Consider the following 19,019-nt stretch of genomic DNA (forward strand, 5'->3'; position numbering starts at 1 on the left):
GGGCTGAAGCTGACTCAAAAGCAAACAAAGCAGGCAGTTTCCAGTTATAAACTTTAAAAAGTTTACTAAGGGCCAGGCATGTAGGGGGGGGGGGGGCTTGAGGGGCTTCAGCCTCCCTCCCCCCAAATTCTGAAGGTGGTCCGCGAGAAGGCCTTACTGCTATTATTTAAACTGTTAAAGTAAAGGTAAAGGTTTCCCCTGACGTTAAGTCCAGTCATGTCTGACTCTGGGGGTTGGTGCTCATCTCCATTTCTAAGCCGGAGAGCCGGTGATGTCCGTAGACACCTCCAAGGTCATGTGGCTGGCATGACTGCATGGAGCGCTGTTACCTTTCCACCGGAGCGGTACCTATTGATCTACTCACATTGGCATGTTTTCGAACTGCTAGGTTGGCAGGAGCTGGAGCTAACAGTGGCCGCTCACGCCGCTCCCAGGGTTTGAACCTGGGAACTTTCGGTCTCCAGCTCAGTGCTTTAACACAGTTCGCCACCGGGGCTCCTTATTTAAACTGTTATGTTTATTCATATCATGATCTGATCACCATGCTCAATATATCCCATATGCATGGGGGTATTGGGATAATGATACAAAAGGTTTGCTAGGGTAGATCCTTTCTCACTCAGACTCAGCCCCCCCCCCCCCCCCCAATAAAAATCCTGGCTACAGGCCTGCTAAGGGCTGTATACACACACACACACACACACACACATATAGCGAGCTTGCATCCTGACTAATTAAGGAAAAGATTAGGTGAAAGGTAAGCACTTCAAGTCTACTATCTTTCAGTGGAGCACGAGGATGAGAGAGAAAAAGAATAGATCCAAAAACCGAGATAAGAGTCCTATCACAACAGCACTCACTCATTAGTGAAGGGGAAATCTTTACAGGACCAAGGGTCCTAGGAAGTTTTCTTTGTTCACATGGTCAGGAGAATGTAATTATGGGCATGCATTCCAGGAGATGGGAAGACCAATTTGGAAAGATTTAAATGAGGGGGGGGGGATGCAGATGAAAATCCTAACTAAAAGCTAAAACAGTGGTGGGAGCTGAAGCCCAAAACACCTGGAGCACCACTGTGTTAGGGCAATTGAGGTTTTAGTTAGGGTTGCCATCTGCCTTTACCCCCTCATTTAAATCTTTCCAAATTGATCTTCCTAACAGGGGTAAGCAGACAGGGTTTTCTGAAGTTACTGTTAGAGTTTAACAGCAAGGGGAAGGGGATGTCAGAATTTTCTAGGTCTACAACCTGACCCAAACATGAGATCTTGCACAACTGCTGTAGTTAACTGCAAAAGAAAGATAACAATCTAATTGTGCTGCTTTTATTATGACACCTTGTGTGCTGTTGTAATATGCGGCACCTTGAAGTATAAATAAGAAACGTTGCTTGCAGTTTGAAGTCTGCCTTGAGAAAAAGAGTTGCTCACCGCTTGGGTATCAGGTGCCTGCAGATGTCTTGCCCTGTATTGTAGGATGCATAACATGAAACTGCATCTGTGTGTTGGTATCTCAGCTGCCACTCAAATGAATCAGTTCAGAGGAATGCCTGAACCCTTCCCCTTCATCTCAGTTACTACATATCATTTTTAGATGGTAAATTGGTGCTAAGACACTGCTTTTCCTGCAACAACCAGGAAATAGGCTGGCTAACTGAACGGGAAAGTACAGTGTATTCAGGTGTGTTTTCATGTACACAGTACTGATGGGCTCAGGGCAGTGATAGAGCTTTTCTTTGGCAATGAAATAATGCACATGTTTGCTCCCCCCCCCCCCCCCAAAACTTAAACTGACTGTCCACCGGTATTCTGTATTCACTTTCACATATGGTTAGCTTTGAGTCATTCAGCGTCATAGCAAAGTAGGGATTTAAATTCAGTTTCTGTTTGCGTTCCAATATTTAAAGGCGGAGAAATGCATGCTTTTGCAAGCTGTTCTCATGCAAGTTAGTAAGTTAAAGTAAAACTTTATTTATATACTGCCCTATCTCCCTAAGAGAACTCAGGGCACTTTCCAACATAAGGCAAAACATTCAATTGGCAAAAAGGAGAACTATACAGCAAAATTGACCATCATTTTGGCGCAGCGGGTTAAACCACTGAGCTGAACTTGCTGACTGAAAGGTTGTCAGTTCAAATCCGGGGAGTGGGGTGAGCTCCCACTGTTAGCCCCAATTTCTGCCAAGCTAACATTTTGAAAACATGCAAATTTGAGTAGATCAATAGCAGGAAGGTAATGGCGCTCCGTGCAGTCATGCCGGCCACATGACCTTGGAGGTGTCTATGGATAACGCCGGCTCTTTGGCTTAGAAATCGAGATTAGCACCAACCCCCAGAGTTGGACTCGACTGAACTTAATGTCAGGGAAAACCTTTACCTTAACCTAAAATAAAAACATACAATCCTACTAAAATAACTACAAAGTTAAAATTCAGTTCAATTTACTCCATCAGACAGGCTCAAAATACCAATGACAACTTCTTATGTCTACCTTACTACTTGCGGGGACATGAGAGAAGTCTCCCACAAGGTTGGTAAAAACATCAAAACATCCGGGCTTCCCCTGGGCAACGTCCTTGCAGACGGCCAATTCTCGCACTCCAGAAGCGACTCAAGTTGCTCCTGACAAAAAAAAAAAAAACAAACAAACTTGGTAGCATATTTACTTATTTAGATTTATATAATTCTCCATATTGTAGGATCTCAGTTTAATAAAAAAAACAAACTAGGCTTTGACTAGGTCACTGGAAAGAAACCAAAGGCAGTGCCCTGGTCTCTCAGGGTAGGACATTTATCAAATGGTGCTACAGCAAAGGTCTTTTATTCTTCAGTATTTTGCTTCCACATCTGGGAGATAGGGAAGGACCTCTCAAGCAGAATTCTACCCGAAGGCAGAGATTAATATATTTTAACTGCTGAAGTGAGGATAATACTAGGTGAAATGTAGATTGGAGCATTTATTTCTGGGTTTGGGAGAACAATGCATCTCTAGCAATGGGATTTCTTTCAAAGGAAATATTAATTTACCCAGTGACTATCCTTAGAGTGTGGAAGGAGGGCAGACTTACATTTCTTGGATGTTAACATAATAAAATTTATGTAGGCTAGTATAATCCTCTCCCCAAAGTGTTTGTGATATTATATCAGTAATCTTTGCCAAAGCAATTAAAATTCTCCTCAATTGCAGCATGAGAGTTAAGCTTGAGGCCAAGCTTGTCTGTGACCTGCTCCTACAGTAACTGAACCATAAATTGTTTTAGGGGCTATCACTTCAGAAGTCATATCTTGTACTTCATCTCTACTTTTCTTCTTCTTCTATGCAATAGGGGCATTTAAGAAATCCCTGAAATTACAAGAGATAGACATATTAATCTGAATCAACTATGTCGGTCTGAGGGCAAAGTTTGTGGCAATTGAACTTATAGTGGTGTATATGTTCCCAAATAAGACAGAAGGCTCATGAAATACATGTACAGTGAATATTATTACTGTAGAATCATAGAATCATAGAGTTAGAAGAGACCTTGTGGGCCATCCAGTCTAACCCCCTGCCAAGAAGCAGGAAAATCACATTCAAAGCATCCCTAATAGATGGTCATCCAGCCTGTTTAAAAGCCTCCAAAGAAGGCGCCTCCACCATACTCTGGGGAAGAGAGTTCGACTGCTGAATAGCGGAAGACCTGATCAATGCAGGTCGGATCCTTAGGGGCAAGTGATCATGTGCTCCTGCAGTTTGCAATACAAAGGAAGGCCAAAACTAAGACAAGTCAAACCTGCATTTTGGACTTTAGGAGAGTTGATTTCCAAAAAAATGAAGGATATATTGAGTGGCATTCCATGGATGCCAATACTAAAAGACAAGGGAGTTAAGGATGGATGGGAGTTTTTCAAAAGTGAAATATTCAAGGCACAAATGCAAACAGTGACAACAAAGAAAAAAAAAAGACAACTGCTGCAAAGAAGCCAGAATAGATGTCCAAAGAATTTCTAACTGGGCTAAGACTCAAAAGAGACATGCACAAGAAGTGGAAAAGGGAGAAATCACCAAAGAAGAATTCAAACCAAGAACCAACTCCTGTAGGCAAAAGGTTCACAAGGCTAAAGCGCAAAATGAGCTCAGGCTTGCCAGAGACATTAAAAATAATAAAAAGGGCTTCTTTGCTTATGTCGGTAAGAAAAGGAAGAACAAGAAGGCGATAGGGCTTTTGCAAGGAGAAGATGGAGTGATGGTGACAGAGGATAGGGAAAAGGCAGAACTACTTAATGCCTTCTTTGCCCCAGTCTTCTCACAAAAAGAAAGCCAGCCTCAAACTCAGCAACATGGAGTGTGTGAAGGATTAGGGGAAATCCAGCCCCAAGTTGTCCATGAAAACCTGGCCGCTCTAAACAAATTCAAGTTCCCAGGGCCAGATCAACTACATCCAAGACTTATTGTCCAAGAGTATTGAAGGAACTAACGGAAGTTATTTCGGAACCACTGGCAATCATCTTTGAGAGTTCCTGGAGAACAGGAGAAGTCCCAGCAGATTGGAGGAGGACAAATGTGGTCCATATCTTTAAGATGCAGATGCAGACTGCAGCCAGGAAATCAGAAGGCCTCTACTTCTTGGGAGGAGAGCAATGGCCAACCTCGATAAAATAGTAAAAAGCAGAGACATTGCACTGTCAACGAAGGCCCGCATAGTTAAAGCAATGGTATTCCCTATAGTAATCTATGGTTGCGAGAGCTGGACTGTAAGGAAGGCTGAGCGAAGGAAGATAGATGCTTTTGAACTTTGATGCTGGAGGAAAATCCTGAGAGTGCCTTGTGCCGCGAGAAGATCCAGCCAGTCCATCCTCCAGGAAATAATGTCCGGCTGCTCACTGGAGGGAAGGATATTAGAGACAAAGATGAAGTATTTTGGCCACATCATGAGAATACAGGAAAGCTTGGAAAAGATCATGATGCTGGGGGAAATGGAAGGAAAAAGGAAGAGAGGTCGACCAAGGGCGGGATGGATGGACGATATCCTTGAAGTGACTGGCTTGACCTTGAAGGAACTGGGGGCGGCGTCGGCCGACAGGGAGCTCTGGTGTGGACTGGTCCATGAGGTCATGAAGAGTCGGAAACGACTGAGTTGAATGAAGAAGAAGATCTTCAAGAAGGGAAAAAAGGAAGACCCTAACAATTACTGTCTGGTCAGCCTCACATCAATATCAGGCAAGATTCATTAAGGAAGTGGTCTGCAAACACTTAGAAAGAAATGCTGTCATTGCTAATAGTCACCACAAATTTATTAAAAACAAATCATGCCAGACAAATTGGATCTCTTTTTTCAATAGAGTTACGAGTTAGGTAGATGCGGGGAACGCCATCGATGTAGTGTATCTGGATTTCAGTAAGGCCTTCGAGAAGGTCCCTCATGACCTTCTGGCAAATAAACTACAGTAGAGTCTCACTTATCCAACATTCACTTATCCAACGTTCTGGATTATCCAACACATTCTGCCTTTTAGTAGTCAATGTTTTTGTAGTCAATGTTTTCAATACATTGTGATGTTTTGGTGCTAAATTCATAAATACAGTAGTTACTACATAGCATTATTGCCTATTGGACTACTTTTTCTGTCAAATTTGTTGTAAAACATGATGTTTTAGTGCATAATTTGTAAAATCATAATCTAATTTGATGTTTAATAGGCTTTTCCTTAATTCCTCCATATTATCCAACATATTCGCTTATCCAACATTCTGCCGGCCTGTTTATATTGGATAAGTGAGAGTCTACTGTAGTAAAATGTGAGCTAGGCATAACTACGGTTAGGTGGATCTGTAATTGGCTAAGTGAATGAACCCAAGGAATGCTCACCAATGCGTCTTCTTCATCTTGGAAAGAAGTCACGAGTGGAGTGCCGCAGGGTTCTGTCCTGTGCTCAGTTCTGTTTAACATCTTTATTAATGACTTAGATGAAGGGCTAGAAGGCATGATCATCAAGTTTGCAGATGACACCAAACTGGGAGGGATAGCTAACACTCAAGAAGACAGGAGCAGAATCCAAAATGATCTTAACAGATTAGAGAGATGGGCTGAAACTAACAAAATGAAGTTCAACAGGGACAAATGCAAGATACTCCACTTAGGAAGAAAAAACAAAATGCAAAGATACAGAATGGGGGATGCCTGGCTCGACAGCAGTATGTGTGAAAAAGATCTTGGAGTCCTCATGGACAACAAGTTAAAGATGAGCCTACAATGTGATGCGGCGGCAAAAAAGCCAATGGGATTTTGGCCTGCATCAATAGGAGTACAGTGTCAAGATCCAGGGAAGTCATGCTACCGCTCTATTCTGCCTTGGTCAGACCACATCTGGAATACTGTGTCCAATTCTGGGCACCGAAAGGGAGTTGTTGACAAGCTGGAAATTGTCCAGAGGAGGGCGACTAAAATGATCAGGGGTCTGGAGAACAAGCCCTATGAGGAGTGGCTTAAAGAGCTGGGCATGCTTAGCCTGCAGAAGAGAAGGCTGAGAGGAAACATGATAGCTATGTATAAATATTTGAGGGGAAGTCATGAGGAGGAGGGAGAAAGCTTGTTTTCTGCTGCCCTGGAGACTAGGACGCGGAACAATGACTTCAAACTATAGGAGAGGAGATTCCACCTGAACATTAGGAAGAACTTCCTAACTGTGAGAGCTGTTCGGCATTGGAACTCTCTGCCCCAGACTTTGGTTGAGGCTCCTTCTTTGGAGGCTTTTAAGCAGAGGCTGGATGGCCATCTGTCAGGAGTGCTTTGAATGCGATTTCCTGCTTCTTGGCAGGCGGTTGGACTGGATGGCCCCGCGAGGTCTCTTCCAACTCTATGATTCTATGACTCTATGATTCTATGGTTCTTACAGTTAAGAAGGTCTTTCTAATGTTCAGGTAGAATTTTTCCTGAAATTTAAAGCCATTGTTCCACACCCAAAAATCCCACAATATCTGCTTTGAACTGGGTTATTAAAATCCATACTGTCATATATTGCAGTTAATGTGAGATTTTATTCAGCTGTGTGGAAGGGGTCTTGGTCCCCTCAAATGTTGTAATATTGTTCTCAGTTTTAATGTCATGGGAGTTCATTTGCAACTTTGTCCTCACACATTGGCTCACAAACACTTGTTTTCTCTTTATCTCCAGTGGAATCCACGACTCTCTGGCTTCACACTGCGACTTGCCGCGCACCTGGCCAACACTGTGAGTTTAATTTATTTAAATATTGTAGTCATAAAAGCACTTTTGTATGTTTATAATCCATCATTTTGTCCTCAGTGAAGTAATTTCCCTTTAGATAACCAACATGTTGTTTTTTGCACTTGAATAGTTTGAACATTAATATTTTAGAACCTGAGGATTTGAACTCGAGGATTTGGTTTCTTGGGAGTTTGTTAAATAATATTTATTACAGGAAGTGAAAGGAAACCAAGATCTGGTGATCCAACATAGAAGAAATGTCTTGTAGTTGTCATTCTAACAAAATAATCCATATTAAAACTACCTCAGAGTTAGAACAATGGGCAACCTTCTTTAGTTTGTACTCTAGTGTGAAAAACTGCATTGGAAAAACAATCCAGCAAAACACAGTTATAATTAAATTCTGCTGAAAATAACAGAATGAACAATAACATGTACCACTATGTCAGTCGAAAAGATTTTGACTACAAATCTACCCAAAAAAATCTAGGTCAGCTTATACATTTGTCCATGGAAGTACTCTCATTGCTGTAGTGCAGCTTCCAGCCTTTTTGAATTCCTTGGCACATCAGTATTACCGTTGTACCAAAATCCCTGTGCTGCACCAGAATCTGGACTGGTGAGAGTGGAGGTTTACAAATGAGTACTTAAGTGGAAGATCATTCCACTCCACACCTTTGCCCAGGCTGACTCTTGCTTTGTCTATTGCTGCTGTAGCTGCTACCACCATCCCCTGCTTGGCTGTTGATGCCTTGTATTTGTCCTCCTCTTCTGGCTTTGGAAGTGGTGGTGGTAGAGCTCTCCTCCACTTCCTGGGCTGTGAGTGATTCTGGAGGACTATTCTGGAGTGTTACCACTGTCACAAGACATGTTCCCACCAGCTTGCAGAGCCTCCTGTTGCCATCCTGCTGTCCAAGAGCTGAAGAAGAGGATTAAAACTATCACTAGAACTAAGGAAGGAGCCAGAACAGGAGTCAGAACTCAAGGGCGTTTCATGGAAACAGGAGGATATGGCGTTGCTGGGGTGCCTTGAGTGGGAGACTGTCTTCCCTCTCCTGTTTGCTGCTACTCCACTGAGTAACTTTGCTGCTGTTACTCTTCCCTTTTTGGAACGCTTGTTGCTGACTCATGGAGGGGGTCTGTTGTTATTTACTGTTTTGTATGCTGTGCCTCCTGCACAGGACTCACTGGCTGGCTGGAAATGGTAAAAGGCATTGGGTGACTGAAAAAAGATAGACATTCTCCTGCTACCAACGGAGGGGCTCCTTAGTTAGCACCATCAGACGATTTCCAGTAGGTGAATTTTAAGTGCTGTGTTTTCTCCTGTCCACTGTTTCCTACATGTCTCCTTAACAGGGCTTACCATCTACCTTTCCACATGCCTCAGTGCACCCTGCTTTCATTTTGCTGCCCCTCCTCAAATCCTGGCAATTTTCATAAAACACTCCAGAATCCAGGAAATAAGTTGTGGCTCATTTACCTCTAAGGGTCTTCTTTCTTTTTGTTTCATTTTTGCATCTCATTCCCCCTTCTCTTCTCTCACTCACTCCCTGCACTCTTCTCTATCTTTCCCTTTTCCATGTGCCGGATGCAGCACATATGATTGCTGCAAGTTGGAAACAACCTCAACTTTTTTTCCCTGCAATATATCTTTCTATCTAAACATATATATATATGAGAGTGAGTGAGTGTGTGTATTGTGTGCATGCATATGCGTCTTGTGTGGGTTTCTGTGGGAGAAAGAGTGTGTGTAGCGAAAAATCCTTAAGGTTGGAAAAAGAGAGATGGCAGTCTTGGGAGAGGGGCGGTATTTGCTGGTGTGGGTGACCCTTTGCTGGTGCTTTCCCATTTCAGTGGAAAAATCAACTTATCTGCAACTCATATCAAAATATGCTGTCAACTTATACATGAGGTCAACTTACACATTGTGTATATGGCACTGATTGCTACCCGACATCAGTTTCTGCTAGTTTAAATTAGTCTACACTAATAACAGGAAAAAAATGAAATGACTGGTTTTATGCTGTTCTCGATCATATCATGTGAAGTGAAACTATGATTCTCTGGTATATCTGGTTCTCTATAAACCAGGCATCCTTAAACTGCGGCATTCCAGCTGTTCGGGCCTCCAACTCCCAGAATTCCTGATCATTGAACAAGCTGGTGAGGCCTTCTTGGTGTTGGAGGCCAAAACAGCGAGAGGGCCACAGTTTGAGGGTTCCTGCCATAAATCATCTATGTTCACATCAAGCCTAGGCTTGGAGGAAGCTTACCATTGCTGAGGTGCCTTTTGGCTTTTCTGCACTTCACCTAAATATGTGAAAATATTATCTGAACATTTATTTGGATCTAAGGCACCAAATATAAACAAATGCTGTGGAAGTGGCTCTGAAGTGGTAGCAAATTTAGAAAATTTGGAGGTAATTTTCTTAAGAGTGTCTGATGAAACTCCTATCTCTGAAACTAGCAGGTCAGAACTGGGCAGTGCCTGGATGGGAGACCTCTTTGGAAATGGAGAGCTGGTGGAAAAGTTGAATTCAACAATAATGCCTAACTTTTTAGGCTGCCTCATCTAGAGCTGTGGTCTATAAAAGCTTATACTGTATATTCTTGAAGATAAGCCAAGTTTTTAAATATCTTTTTGGGGCCTGAAAAAGCCTCCCTCGGTTTATATTGGGGTCAAGGTCAAGCCAGGCAATGAAGCCTGGAGGTTACAGTATGTTTTCTTTTCCAAAACCTCCCTTCTCCGCTTCTCCTCCCAGCCAGGAGTTATCTTATTTTTTAAGAGAGAGAGGGACAAGGAGGGAATGTTTTTTAAAAGTGAAAGGAGAGTGAGTGACAGAACCTCTTACAAGCCAGGAAGAAGAAAAAGATTGCATAGTGGAAGGGGAAGAAAAAGAGGGATTCTTGCAAATTTGCAGGATTTAATATTATTACTATTACTATTACTGCAAGAAGGTTTGAGTCAAAAGGGAGGGAAGGAGGGAAAGGAGCAACAGAAGGTGTGTATTTCTTTTTATTCCTAAGGAAACAAAAAGGGCTGTTTTTGGGAGGGGGAGGGAAGTTTTAAAAAGCCTTTTCTGACTACTTTTAGAGTTTGAGAAAGGGAGAAATAAAAGAGGCAAGAAAGGGGAGGAGAAAAGAGGCCAAAGTTGTTTTTAGGGGGCTTTGCTTGCATTTCTTCTTGGGCAAATGCATGCCCCAAAGCTGGTAAACAATATATAGATTTCCCCTCTAAAAATACATTAATTTAATATATGAATTTTCCCCTTGTATGTTTGCAGGTCTTTGCAAATCCTATATACATATACATATCTAGAGATTTCAGTGTACCTATATGCATACATTAATTATATATATGAATTTTCCCCTCACATGTTTGCAAGTACAGTAGAGTCTCACTTATCCAACACTTGCTTATCCAACGTTCTGGATTATCCAACACATTTTTGTAGTCAATGTTTTCAGTACATCATGATATTTTGGTGCTAAATTCGTAAATACAGTAATTACTACATAGCATTACTGCGTATTGAACTACTTTTTCTGTCAAATTTGTTGTATAACATGATGTTTTGATGCTTAATTTGTAAAATCATAATTTGATGTTTAATAGGCTTTTCCTTAATCCCTCCTTATTATCCAAGATATTTGCTTATCCAACGTTCTGCCGGCCCATTTATGTTGGATAAGTGAGACTCTACTGTATCTACAAGTCCTATATAGATATAATTATATATAAATAGATAGATGTCTAGATAGATATATATTAATAGAGATATATAGGACTCGCAAATATGCACACACACACAGTGGAATACAATCTATGGCCCTCTATGTATTTGGACCTCAACACTCAGAAGCTTTGGCCAGTTTATCTAATTACAAGCAATTATAGTAGTTCAAAATTCCTGGAGGGGCAGTTTTTATGCCACTGCACTAATCAAAGATATAATGGGTTGACTGGAAAGGTATGTGTCAATAGCTGATTGGCTGAGCCAGCCAGGAGCCAGAATTCCAATTGGCTACTGTCTCTAGCTTGCTGCTGAGACAAACGGTTTTAACTGCCACTTTCACCTAGGAGAGTAAACAGAGCGCTGACTGGAAATAGGAAAGGAAGTGGCTGCCAACTCTCCAAAGCCTGATTATTTATAAGGCAAATGAGGCGTATTTAAAGACTGTTTAAAGGGACTATTTATTCCCTGTGTTCTTTGTGTGCATTCCGAGAGACTGCTGTATTTATTGTTTCCCTGTTTGATCTTTTGAACTGAAGTAAAGATACTAGTACTTGTTACACAAGCCTGAACGACACGTTATTATACTGCAGGATATATCTTGGTTCAGAAACTGTAGTAAAGCTTCTATTTATTTATATCTACAACCTATAACAATATTTACTTCAAACGAAGCCAATAGGAGCTCAAGTGGAATTGCAAAACTTTGTTTTTTTTTCTTTACAGGCCTTCGGACAACTTTTTTTAGTGCCCCTTATCATGCGGTAAGTGTTTGTTTTAGAATTTGAAGAGGCCCAGGCAGTGTGCGACCTCATCTACACTGCCATATAATGTAGCTTCAGAAAACAAATTAATTTCATTGGCAATATTGACTCATGTAATCCAGTTCAATGCAGTTCAATGCATTGTAGGAGTCTACACTGAACATTATAATGTAGTTCAAACTGAATTATATGGTAGTGTAGTTGTGGCCTGAGAAGTTTACTGCAGTGTTGTTGTAAGGTTGTAAGGCTCTACTTATCTGGGCATTTTCCTTTAGCCACATGCAAATGTAGCATGGCAAAACCTAAAGCATATTTTCACCGATCTCCTCTGATTGCCCCTTCTGCCAGCACTTTTAGTCATATTATAGAAGACATAATGCATATTAATTGAAATGTTACATTAATTATAAAGAAACAAACATTATTATCAAGTGCAATATTATTCAGAACTCATAACCAAGTGTCAGCATTCCACAAAATATTATTCAATATGCACAACAAATGAGATGTATCTTTTGGCCAGATTTTAGAGAAAATAAAATTAGAAACCTGGACTAGAGAAAGTAACATAAAATTGAAAAAACGTGGGCTAGAAAAACTGAAACAATGACAGGTTTACACAATTTTGTGCGAGCTGTTGTCTACTTGTTTCATTTTTAATAATAAAAACTAAAGAAGTGGCGAAAGGAAGAAAAAAACCTGCAATAATAAGTAACATCCAAACATTTGTTAAAAGTACAACTTGATTTGTAACAAAAAAACCACTTTATCTATGTTACATGCCTGAAACATTCCAAATTCCATCCTATCGTTAAAGTGCTAATAACATTACTTAACTTAATTTCTGAGAACCTAAATTTTATTATTGAGCAACAGACCCCAAATTTTCTTTTATCAACAGAATGTATCTATTTGTACTATATACAAGTCACATTATATCAGTTCATTTCTTTCTTCCCAATTCATCTTATACAGATGGGGTATCTTTTATCAGAGGAAAATGTGACCAGAAATGTTTTGGATTTTGTGTTACTGTGAGTTCTTTGGGCTGTATGACCCAAAAACCTCACACGTCTTCTACAACATGTTTTGGATTTTTTCGAGGGGGATGGGGTGGCTTTTGGAATACCTGAATTTTCATGCCTAAAAATAAGGAAATGAGATCCAAGTTTAACATAAAATTCATTTAAGTTCCATGTGCACTTATACATGTAGCTTGCAGATAAGTTTATACAATATTATAAAATAGTTTTGTGTGTGAAGCAAAATTGAACCATCAGAAATTAAAGGTGTCACTATCTCAGTCACTCACATGGTTCATTTCAGATTTTGGAGCATTTTGGATTTCAGAATTCCAGATAAGGGATGTTCAACCTGTATTATTAAGAGTAAAGCCATCTGTAATGAAGTGTGAATTTTTTTGTTTACAGATGTTACGTTTAATTGTGTGTTTGAGTTTTAAAAGGGTCAGTATTTCAGTTATTGCATCTCTGCACTCAGAAGTTGGTTGCCATGGAGAAGTAGGCGGAGCCAACTGCCGTTTTGTTGGAGAAGTGCAGATTTTTTTTAAAAAAAAGCAGTCTGTCTGTGCTCTGACAAGGCACAGGGAAGACTGATCCTAGGTTGAAGGAATCGGGGAGGCTCAATTGCTTATTTTGAGTCAGTTTAAAATAAGTTTGGTGACTTATTTAAGGTAGTCTGTGTCCTGATAAGGAACAGAGAATCTGTGATTGTATATCACAGAATGACTGCGGATTAATAGCAGTAGAGAGAGAAGTTTTAAATACTTTAAGTCAGGGGTCCTCAAACTTTTAAAGCAGAGGGCCGGTTCACAATCGTTCAGACTGTGGAGGGGCCGAATTATCATTTGGAGGGGAAAAATAGAACAAATTCCTATGCACACTGTACATGTCTTATTTGTAGTGCAAAACAACAACAACAATGAAAACTATTATAACCAACATAAACCTATCAGGATTTCAATGGGAAGTGTGGGCCTGCTTCTGGCCAATGAGATAGTCAAGTTAATTAGGATTGTTGTGCCTTCAAGTCATTTCAGACTTTGGGCGAGCCTAAGTCTAAAATTATTTATTTATTTATTCATTTACTACATTTATTTATTACATTTATATCCCACCCTTCTCACCCTGAAGGGGACTCAGAGCAGCTGTATGTACATACAATATATTATATTATTAATATAGCACAATATTAGCATTATATATTACTATATTGAACTATACCACTATACTGTAATATTATATGTAATATATATCATATAATTAATATTATTATATGGTATTATTAGTATTATATTGTATAACATTATAATATTATCAATATTATATGTATATACATTATATTATATTATTTAAAATGATATAAAAATATTATATTATAAAACTGAGGGCGGGGGCCAGGTAAATGACCTTGAAGGGCCGCATCCGGCCCCCGGGCCTTAGTTTGGGGACCCCTGCTTTAAGTAAACAATGTGACATTTTAGGAAGTTTGAATCACCTCATTCTAATACTGCAACTGTTAACTAAAGTGCCTCTAAGGAGAAACATTATTGTGTAACCATTAAGCTCTGTGCCTGAATAAACTTGTTATTTTTCCTCAAACATCTAAGCCTCTGTCACATGTATTATAATCTGAGTTGTGTTATCATCTAAGTGAATAAGAAGAAAGAAAAACAAAATTTAAAAGGTCCCCTCTCTAAGTCGTTGGTGCTGCATCTTCCCAAAGTGGTGTCAAGCATTAATAGCTCCTTTACAATTGGTGGCAACATTAATAATCCCCTTTACGTTTGGTGGCAGCGTTATAAAGACTTCACAATTGGTGGCAGCGTATATATATAAATCCTCCTTCACACCATCTAACTGGCAAAAGGAGATATAAGGGTCATTATTGGTCTCCATTTTGCCATCATGCAAATGTTCAGGGCAAAGGCTAGCTGCCCTTCTCCCTCCCATCTAATCTGCTCATTTCCCTCCCATAGTTTGGAGTTTGGCGTGAATGTGACCAAAATATTGGACATTTGGGGAGGTGATGAATTTACCATTCTCAGTAATTGTGGTCAAAGCAATCTCAACCCTTTGAGTTGTCTTTTTGTCTTGCTAGTGACATCGGGTTTATTTTGCTTCTTGACAAATTGGTACAATTCTTGACACAATGTGTAAATTTATCTTGTTCAAAAGCTTTGCTGTTCTGCAAGTGTGTCTTGATTAGGGGGATTCATAGGATTTGCCAACTAAGGCTGTCAGTAAGAGAGATAGCAGGTGCAATTCCGACTGTGTGCTGAGCATTCCTCTTGATGTGAATCCGTTTCTATTCAGACTCATTCAGTAGAATGCTCTTTCTTTTTGCAGGATCAACAACTTTACCATCCTGCGGTATCTTGATATTTCAGAAGATCCTACTTTTCTTCCAGTAGTTGCTGAAGAAGGAAAAAGTGACCTTTCAAAGTCCAGCAATGACTCAGAAATTCTGTGTAAGCTGCTTGATATGAGGTATGTAAATACAGATGTTAAGTAAGGTGAAATGGGGGTGAAATATGTAGATAGCTGATGTAGAAAGTTGTAGGAAGTAGTAACTGTATGAAAAGGAAATTGTCAATGGAAGGGAGTTCTACTAGTTCCTTTTCTGATTTGTAAACAATTCACAGTACTAGCTTAGCCTTTACAGCTACAAATAACTTGGGACCACCTTAACTGAAAGGATTCCACACACACACCTATCTGAAAAGAGGTGAGTAACTACCAGGAAAAAGTGGCATAATACATTTCTCATTATGTGGTCACTGTGGAATTCTCACCTGTGGTATCTCCTGCGTCCCTGCAGCTTTTTCGGGTGATCTCTTGCAAAGTTTTGCTCCATTGAGGAGTCCAGCCCCACCCCTCCCCATTAGTAATAAAGGCAGGCTGGTGGGCTTAAGGCCTTAGTTCCTTTCATCCGTGAAAGCAGCAACATAGGATTGTATCTCCTCCTTATGAACTTTGGCTTAGGACTCCTGGACTGCTCTTGGGACTTTGTGGACTTCTCTTATTGCTTAAGGCCAGTATGGCTGCCGGTGCAGCCCTCAAGTGCATGGGGTGTGGGGGGAAGCTGCCCCAGGGAGACCCCCATCCCCTGTGTGTTTTGTGTCGCCTAGGAGACCACTCGGCTACGTCGCGTGCTGCTGCTGCGCCTGTAGAGGCGCAGGCTTCCTTAAATACAGTCCTTGCGGCTGCAAACTTCCCTTCTCCCTCCTCAGCAGCTGCTCAGGCAGGAGAGAAGAAATCAACGAAAAGGCTCTCCATCCCTCCGGTGGATGCCCAGGAGGGGGCAGAGCCAGCCCCAGCCAAGTGCCATCAGAAGTCAAGCCGGCTTCCGGCGCCTCTGGGACGCAGGGCCTTGCAGCACAATGCTCCCTTCCCTTGGCAGCGGTGGCGCAGCCCTTAGAGCCCCCGATCCTCTCGTTGCCACATTTGCCTCAGCAGGCAGGGGGAGGGCCTCTCCCTATCATGCTCCTGCCTCCTCTAGAGGAGAGCAAACTTCTGGCTTGCCGGGGCACTGGGGCTCAGCCCCTAGAGGATGAACCCCTTGAGGGTACCTCTCATGACCCCCCCCCCCCCCCCCCCGTCTAGAGCGGCTCCTCATGGCCTGACCCTGCCGGTTTCATTTCAAACTAAAAGTATGTTTCCTTTTTCCCCTTCCTAAACTGTTTGGCTGGCCACTCAGCAAGGGGGCTGGTATTATTTGCCCCATCCTCCAGTTCCAAATTATTACCCTTATAATTTTGGAAGTGCCTTTGTACAACCTAACCAGCTTAGTAATTTTGCTGCCCCTTAGGCACAAAATGATGATTTTGATTCAGACTCTGATTCTTCCATTGATGATGAGGACACTTTAATGCAGTGTTGTACATCCTCATTTTCTACTGTAGAAGATGCATCTTCCTTTTCTTCACTAATTTTGCGTTTAGCTCATTCTCTCCAATTGCCGGCTGTTTTTGATAAGTTGATGACTTATTATTTTCTCTTGACCAACAAAAGGATCAAATGCCCAACACTGTACTTCCTGCACTTCATTACTTGTTAAAACTAGCAAAGACTCAATCTGGTCCCCCATCTTCTGTGCCCGCTGTGTCCAAACGGTTTGATTCTCTCTACCGTATAGATACTTCTTCAGCATAATGGTTAACGAGGCCTACAAAACCTAATTCAGTTGTAGTGAAGGTAAGAAATCTAAGAAACTACAATCTACTCCACCAGACAAAGAGGGGAAGAAGATGGATGGTTGTGGAAAAAAGGTGCACACTGCTGCCAGCTTAATTACACGAATGGGTCACTATCAGGCCTATATGGCAGCCTATCTGTCTTACTTATGGGACACGTTGACACCTTACCTAGACATGATTCTGCCAGAACATCAGCAACTACCAAAAAGCATGATAGGATCTTCTTTTATATAAGTACGGCAGCCAGAATAACATTAGCAAGAGTTTGGAAAGGAAAGGAAATGCCAACTATTGAAGACTGGATATTGAAAATATTGGACATAATACAAATGGACAATGTAACTCAAAAGATAAGAGACAGGAATAACAAGACGGACTGGACAAGTTTCATAGACTATGAAAAAGACAGATCTGTCTTATACTTAAAAACGGCTTTTACTTCTTGATATCTCTATCTTTTAAGGAAAATTAACTGGATTAATAAAATTCGATAAATGAACGAAAGAAGAAAACCCAAAGTGCAGATGGGAAGTCAACCCTCCTTTCATTTTATTTTTATTTATTTTACACTTTTTTCCTTTGATATACACACACACACACATTTTTTCCTCCTCCTCCCCTTCACCCCCACTCTTACACATTTTACTATTTTCAGTCTTTTTTCTATCTATAATTTATTTTTAATGTTCCCCCATTTTGTTGTACCTATAACTCACAAAAGAAATAAAAATTATATTTAAAAAAGAACTACCTAGGATTTTTCACCAAGAGGGAATCACCAGAGGTACTTAGCGAAACATGGGGCTGACACAGCAGGAAGGGTGTTTGTAGCCGCAACAGCTATTCGCCTCCCTGCCTAGCTAAATTCTTCTACGCTATCTGAGGAAGGCAGAGCCATGGTGGAGGAACTGCCAATGTTTGAAAACAATTTATTTCATCCTGACACAGATGTCGAGTTAAAGAGTACGCAAAAGATCCAGAAGGCAGTACAAAAGTTTGAATTTTCTCAACAATCTACCTATCAGCCTAGATTTTGGTGGCCAACCCCTTAACCACTTTACTGCCAGCCTTTATGGCCTGCTACCTTTAGGCCTTCTCAGGGCCAGAATCCTAGATTTTCAGTCCCCGGTAAGGAGCCTCCAGTGGCGTAGAGGGGTAAAGCCTTGTGACTTGAAGGTTGGGTTGCTGACCTGAAGGCTGCCAGGTTTGAATCCCACCTGGGGAGAGCGCGGGTGAGCTCCCTCTATCAGCTCCAGCTCCATGCGGAGACATGAGAGAAGCCTCCCATAAGGATGGTAAAAACATCAAAACATCCAGGCATCCCCCTGGGCAACGTCCTTGCAGATGGCCAATTCTCTCACACCAGAAGTGACTCAGGTTGCTCCTGACACAAAAAAAGTCCCAGTAGACATAATTCTTCAATCAGGGGACGTCAGTCCACTAAAGGAAAACAACAGGACCCGGGTCGGCGTCATTTTTGACAACCCTATGCCTTCTTCTGTTGGTGATGGGAATCTTCTTCCTTCACTGGGTAAACCCTGCACCTCTTCTGTTGTAACCTTCTCCCCTGTTTTTGGAGACCGGTTAGCTCCATTTATAGAAGCTTGGTGTGGTATTACGTCAGATGCTTGGGTGTTGCAAATTGTGGAACATGGCTAGGCTATTGAGTTTTTTGAACAATCCCCTGTGGGAACTGTTCGAGTTACCCCTCATTCTTCACTTTGGCAAGAAGTTCTTACTTTACTTGGGAAAGAGGCTATAGCACCTCTATGTTTCCCTTTTCTTTTTTCTCTAAATATTTTTTAGTTTCTAAAAAAGATGGAGGTCTCCGTCCTATTTTGGATCTTAGAGGGCTGAATGAATACATTATTTATCATTGTTTTCAGATGGTGACTTTATCCACCATCCTCCCCCTTTTGCCCAGCAATGCTTGGTTTGCAAGTATTGATCTTAAGAATGCTTATTTTCATGTTGCAATTAGACAACAAGACCATAGATTTTTGTCCTTTTTGACTAATGGCCAAACTTTTTGTTTTCGTGTACTTCCCCTTTGGCATCTCTACAGCTCCCATGGTGTTTACCAAGGTGATGGCGGTGGT

The 19,019-nt window shown here is 41.2% G+C and overlaps 1 protein-coding gene across 3 annotated transcripts in view; it reads left to right on the top strand.

Moving 5' to 3' along the window:
- LOC103277749 (uncharacterized) overlaps positions 1 to 19,019 on the top strand; it is an 84,597-nt gene that overhangs the window by 4,357 nt on the left and 61,221 nt on the right. For 2 of the 3 annotated variants that reach the window (XR_010003157.1, XM_062971368.1), the window contains exons 2-4: positions 7,151 to 7,207; positions 11,665 to 11,702; positions 15,071 to 15,211. Coding sequence is in view for 2 of the 3 variants with exons in the window: in XM_062971368.1 (XP_062827438.1) it covers positions 7,151 to 7,207; positions 11,665 to 11,702; positions 15,071 to 15,211 (236 nt within the window). In the remaining variant the exon portion in view is untranslated. Of the gene's footprint in view, positions 1 to 7,150; positions 7,208 to 8,385; positions 8,498 to 11,664; positions 11,703 to 15,070; positions 15,212 to 19,019 lie in introns of those variants that run through there. The other variant, XM_062971369.1, reaches the window with a different exon arrangement.

The sequence above is a fragment of the Anolis carolinensis genome, chromosome 2 (genome assembly GCF_035594765.1).
Source record: "Anolis carolinensis isolate JA03-04 chromosome 2, rAnoCar3.1.pri, whole genome shotgun sequence".
Taxonomy (NCBI): domain Eukaryota; kingdom Metazoa; phylum Chordata; class Lepidosauria; order Squamata; family Dactyloidae; genus Anolis; species Anolis carolinensis.